This window comes from Dermacentor variabilis, chromosome 2 (assembly GCF_050947875.1).
Source record: "Dermacentor variabilis isolate Ectoservices chromosome 2, ASM5094787v1, whole genome shotgun sequence".
NCBI lineage: Eukaryota > Metazoa > Arthropoda > Arachnida > Ixodida > Ixodidae > Dermacentor > Dermacentor variabilis.
The window spans coordinates 112,393,142-112,397,929 of NC_134569.1; the positions used below are offsets into that span (position 1 = coordinate 112,393,142).

The 4,788-nt window shown below is 54.2% G+C and overlaps 1 protein-coding gene across 1 annotated transcript; it reads right to left on the reverse strand.

Moving 5' to 3' along the window:
- Positions 1 to 3,326: 3,326 nt before the first annotated feature.
- LOC142570943 (uncharacterized) lies at positions 3,327 to 4,222 on the reverse strand. The gene has a single exon (XM_075679245.1). It carries the CDS (start codon positions 4,216 to 4,218, stop codon positions 3,328 to 3,330), a length of 891 nt encoding a protein of 296 aa, XP_075535360.1. The 5' UTR covers positions 4,219 to 4,222; the 3' UTR covers position 3,327.
- Positions 4,223 to 4,788: the final 566 nt, after the last annotated feature.

Genomic DNA, 4,788 nt, shown 5'->3' on the forward strand with positions numbered 1-4,788 from the left:
TCGTGCGTCAGCAGCGCGTGCTAGGTCATCAATGCAGTCGCAAAGGCTGTCGCTTCCATCGTGTACCACAATGCATCAATCAGCTGAGTGTCCCCAGCGCCCACCGGTGCCGCAATTAGCGCCAGCAATACCGCCTTTCAATCGCTGAGCGCTGCACGATCTTGGTCTGAGCGGGAACACGGGAGCCCGTGGCATTCAGTACTGTCAGCGCGGTCTAACGGTGGTGGCACCGAAAAAATTTTGCGTGTGTTCAGTGGGTAATGAAATTATTTCTCGCGCACGACGCCGCGTCATGCTTGTTGTCTACAACTGACTGCCGTGTTGAATGGCAGGAATCGTTCCGGCCGTAAGAATTTCTAAGCAAGTATCCAGATGCAAGCTGTGGTTAATCCCAGCGAGCAGCTATTGACGTTCTAATTGCGCATAAAGTATTTAGTGAAGGGGCTAAATGAAAAAGAAAAAAAAAAAAGTTTAGCTTCCTTTCGCGCATCCTGTTTCTCCCCCTGTTTTGCGGGCAGACATGACTGCGAAAACTGTAGCCCGCGGTACTAAGCATAGACAACGCACCATTTGATCTTGCAGCTGCGTAGCGTGGCCTGCGAGTTAGCCGCGTCCTGCACGGAAGGAACGAAAAGCGCCCAGCAGACGACACGCGAGCGCTCCGATGACGTAATGCGCGCGAAGCGACACTACAGGTCTATTCGATTAAGCCAAGTTTCTCTGCACCTATTCACGGTGCGCTGCACCTAGGCCTTCGATTCTCCGAGGTGCAGCGGGGCACCCTGCACCCCCGTGCACGATTGAACGGGGTGCAAGGCAAGGTGTCGCCGCGGTGCAGTGCACCCTTGAACCTTGCAGCGAGTGGGTGCAGCCCGGCACACCATAACTGGCACCCCCTGCATCTTTTGGTTTGTGGTGCCGTGCACATTTTTCTGAATCGAACAAACCTTACCTTCGTCACTCATGTGCGCGACGATGCTGCGGTGCCGCGAGGCTACGCTCGCAGTACTGAAACGGGTGGCACGGTATGCACACCGTTCGAGGGCAGGGAATGCCAGCAGCAAGATTTGACGAGCGATTGAGAGAAGCGGGGTTTGAGTTACTCGCATATAAGGAAAGTTAACACAAAATGGAGGAAACGAACCAGAACATGGTTCAAGCAAACAATAGGACAGCAGTGGTTGGGAGGGGGGCGAGAATCATCGAAAATGAAACCAAGAATCATAGGTTGAAAAAAACGTGTAAAATATGGATGCATACGAAATCGGCACTGGGAACATTCATATCTACAAGATGCATCGAGTCAAGCACCAAGGATAGACACAATATGCGGTGCGTGTGGAGAGGAGGAAACAGCTAGACCCGGTACTCCTCTGCAGAGCTTCGCCCTACCGTTCAAAGCAACGGGGCTGACTTTTTTCTTTCTTTAATGCATTGGGGTTTAGGGACAGTGGAAGCAGAATAGACTAAGCGGGTAGAATCAAGAAAACAGGTTATCTGACGGGTCGCTAAAATTGAGGCAAGAGTGAAACTTCACCCTCCACTAAGTACAATATATGCGGCTAGGTAGCGTGAGTCGCCACCGGATCTCTTTGTCAGAGACACGCATGCGCACACCGTGGGTGAGGCGCCTGTGCCGCACAGAAAGTATGGCCTGTTTCGCTCCCCTATCATTGCAAACTCACCGGCGGATTGGGTAAAACAGGCGCGGCAACGAGTACAAGATTAAGAAGAAACACGTGGGATGCGAAATGTGGCACCGATGTCATAAGAACTCTATTGGCATGGTGCACCTATCTGCTCTTTGAAGCAAGAGCTGGTGCACTCCGTACACTTGTGCGCCTTCGAAGCATAAACAGTGATGTGCGGTGCCGGGCGTGCGGAAAAGCAGGCGAAAACATTGAACATGTGGTGCTACGGTGCGAGGGCATCGAGCCATCTGCTGCGCAGGGTTTATACCTGGAGGCTGCTCTGGGTTTCGATCAGACTAGTTGAGAGGACGGTGCATGCGGTGTAGCCAGAGCCGTAGTCGCGGAGACAAAGAGGCGCCTTGAATGCTGGCGAGCGGCGCTTGCGGATGGTCCCGTGACTGCATATCAATGTAGCATGTTCTCCCCTTTTTCTTTTGGTGTGCTTTCCTTTTCCTACCTGTGCCTGCTTTGCTCAATAGGTAGGCAGCAGAGCGTCATTCTGGCTTGGGCGTGGTTGCCACGTCCACCCGACACAAAGGGTTGGTCACAACATCATTTAAAAGGGAACTTCGATGTCCACTGATCCTAATGAAATTTGCAAGGTTGGTTGCGTTCTCGACTCATGTGACTTTCTACTGGCCATTCTGTGTTTGTGACGCCAGAGACTACACCACCACTCGCTGTCGAAAAAGAATTATGGGGTTTTACGTGCCAAAACCACTGTCTGATTATGAGGCACGCCGTAGTGGAGGACTCCGGAAATTTCGACCACCTGGGGTTCTTTACCGTGCACCTAAGTCTAAGTACACGGGTGCGTTCGCATTTCGCCTCCATCGAAATGCGGCCGCCGTGGCCGGAATTCGATCCCGCGACCTCGTGCTCAGCAGTCCAACACCATAGCCACTGAGCAACCACGGCGGGTTCACTCGCTCTCTAGTTTAGAATCTCAAAGCTCCCTGTGTCGTCAGGCGACATCAGCAACTTCGCTTATTTAGTGTTGACGCCACGTGTACTGCGTGCTCGAAATATGGTGGTGTAGGACCTGACGTGATTGACTCAACGTGACATCACAGGAAGGGGCTACACATTTCGGTATCTCGTTTATTCGTTATGTAATATTATGGGTTTCTAAGCAAACAACCACCCTACCGGTGACAAGCCTTTGAATGCCATTTGAAAATAACGATATCCACACGTGGTTAAAAAAAACGCTGGTATTGCCTTTAAAGGGTTCAGCCTTATCCAACCAGTCATGCGCTCCCGTGTTCACGTTCAAAAAGATCACGATAGTACATCTGTTGCAAAGCGTGCTGCACCTTATCGCCGTTCGCAACTTCTCATGCATGAAGACGGAACCATTTCCGTCAGTGGCATTTCTGTCGTAAGTAGATGTCACAAAAGTAGCGCGTAGAATATATTTTGGTTGCTCCAATCGCCGTGCGTAGAAGACTCAGTGACTTGACAACGTTGGAATTTTTTTTTAAATTTTACTTAGCCGAGACAAAATAGCGCGCATCCTGAATCACAACTGTACACACGCCCATCTCGAGCACTGCGAAGAAAAAACTAACGCGAGCGGGGTAGAAGGTTGTCGAAACTTGAAAAACTCACGTTATCGGGCACGTAGTCAGGAAGCCTAGTACATGGGCATGCCGATGGACAGGCCGCGACGCTGGTCTTGGGCCGAAGCGTAGCCAGGAGGAGTGCAGCCATACATGTAGGCGGCGGCGGCGGCAGCGGCAGCCGCCTGTGAATATCCGGCTTGCACGGCAGCAGAGGCGAGTGCCGAGTTTTGGTGCGCCGCTCCGTACATGTCGGCGTACAGGGATCCCGGTCCGATGTCCACGGGAGCGCCGGGCGACTTGTAGGGTCCCGCCGCGAACGGCTTCACGTCCGGAGGGTACGGCGAGTAGGTGCCAGACAGCGCCGGGCTGCTCGAAGACGAGTGTGGCGAGATCTGCTGCTGCTGAGGGGTGGCGTCCCTGGTGTAGATCGGCGGCCCGGCGGCTGCCACGTTCGATGCGTGAAACTGGGCCAGCCCGTGCTGCTGGTGGTGCAGGTAGGCCCGGCACTGGTCCCCCATGAAACCGCCTGGCGCCATGGGGTAAGGCTGGTCCAGCTTCTTGGAGGTCGGAGCCTTGGCCTTGCGTCGAGGCCGGTACTTGTAGTCCGGGTAGTCCCGCATGTGCTGCTCGCGCAGGCGCTTGGCCTCGTCGATGAACGGCCGCTTGTCGTCCTCGCTCAGCTGCTTCCACTCGGCACCCAGCCGCTTGGATATCTCCGAGTTGTGCATCTTGGGGTGTTCCACTGCGATTTTGCGGCGCTGCGCGCGCGACCACACCATGAACGCGTTCATGGGCCGTTTGATGTGGTCCCGGCGATCGACACCACCAGCATTACGAGCACTGCCATTCGAGCCGCTTGCTGGCGCCATGACGGGAGAACCGTGCTGCTGTTGTTGCTGTAAAGCCACGTTGACAGCCACGGCCGGATACGGCTGCTGCATCCCGAGGAGGCCCACGTTCATCCTGTGTGACACGAGGTGGAATGGTCGCGCGCGTGCACCGTCCGGTCGTGTCCCGCGGTTTAGCCGGAAAAAAACCTTTCGTCATTGGCTGCATGTCACGTGTTCGGAAAGGAGGACAGTTCTCCCACTTTCGCCACGTGCGTAAAACCCTCACCCTCTTTTTTTCGCCTTTGCATGAAAGCTACTTGTTCCCTTCCTTGAATGGTTCCCCCATCGAGCTGAGGGGCTCGTTCGTCATCCCCTTCCCCTTTCAAGTCATGTAACCCCCAGGCCCCATTGTTCCGCGGCTAGTGCGTCCAACTTAAGCGAGAGAGAAAGAAAGGGGGGATTGCCACTGCCGCCCTCCCCCCCCCCATGTAAGGGGTTTGTTCCCTCTTCGGCGTTTACGCTTTCGTGTTTATAGACGTGCATGCGATATCGCTGAAGGCTCAACAGTTGTAGCCCGTTATCGTCGTGGGTGACACGTTGTAAGAGGGGATGCAAGAGAGAAGAAATGCGGTTCGGTGTGATTACGGAAACGGCGGGTACAATGCCGACGCAAAGCGCTTTCCAGCTATTCGACGCACCCGA

Coding starts and splice junctions, on each gene's coding strand:
- LOC142570943 (XM_075679245.1), bottom strand. CDS start 4,218: ATGAACGTGGGCCTCCTCGGGATGCAGCAGCCGTATCCGGCCGTGGCT.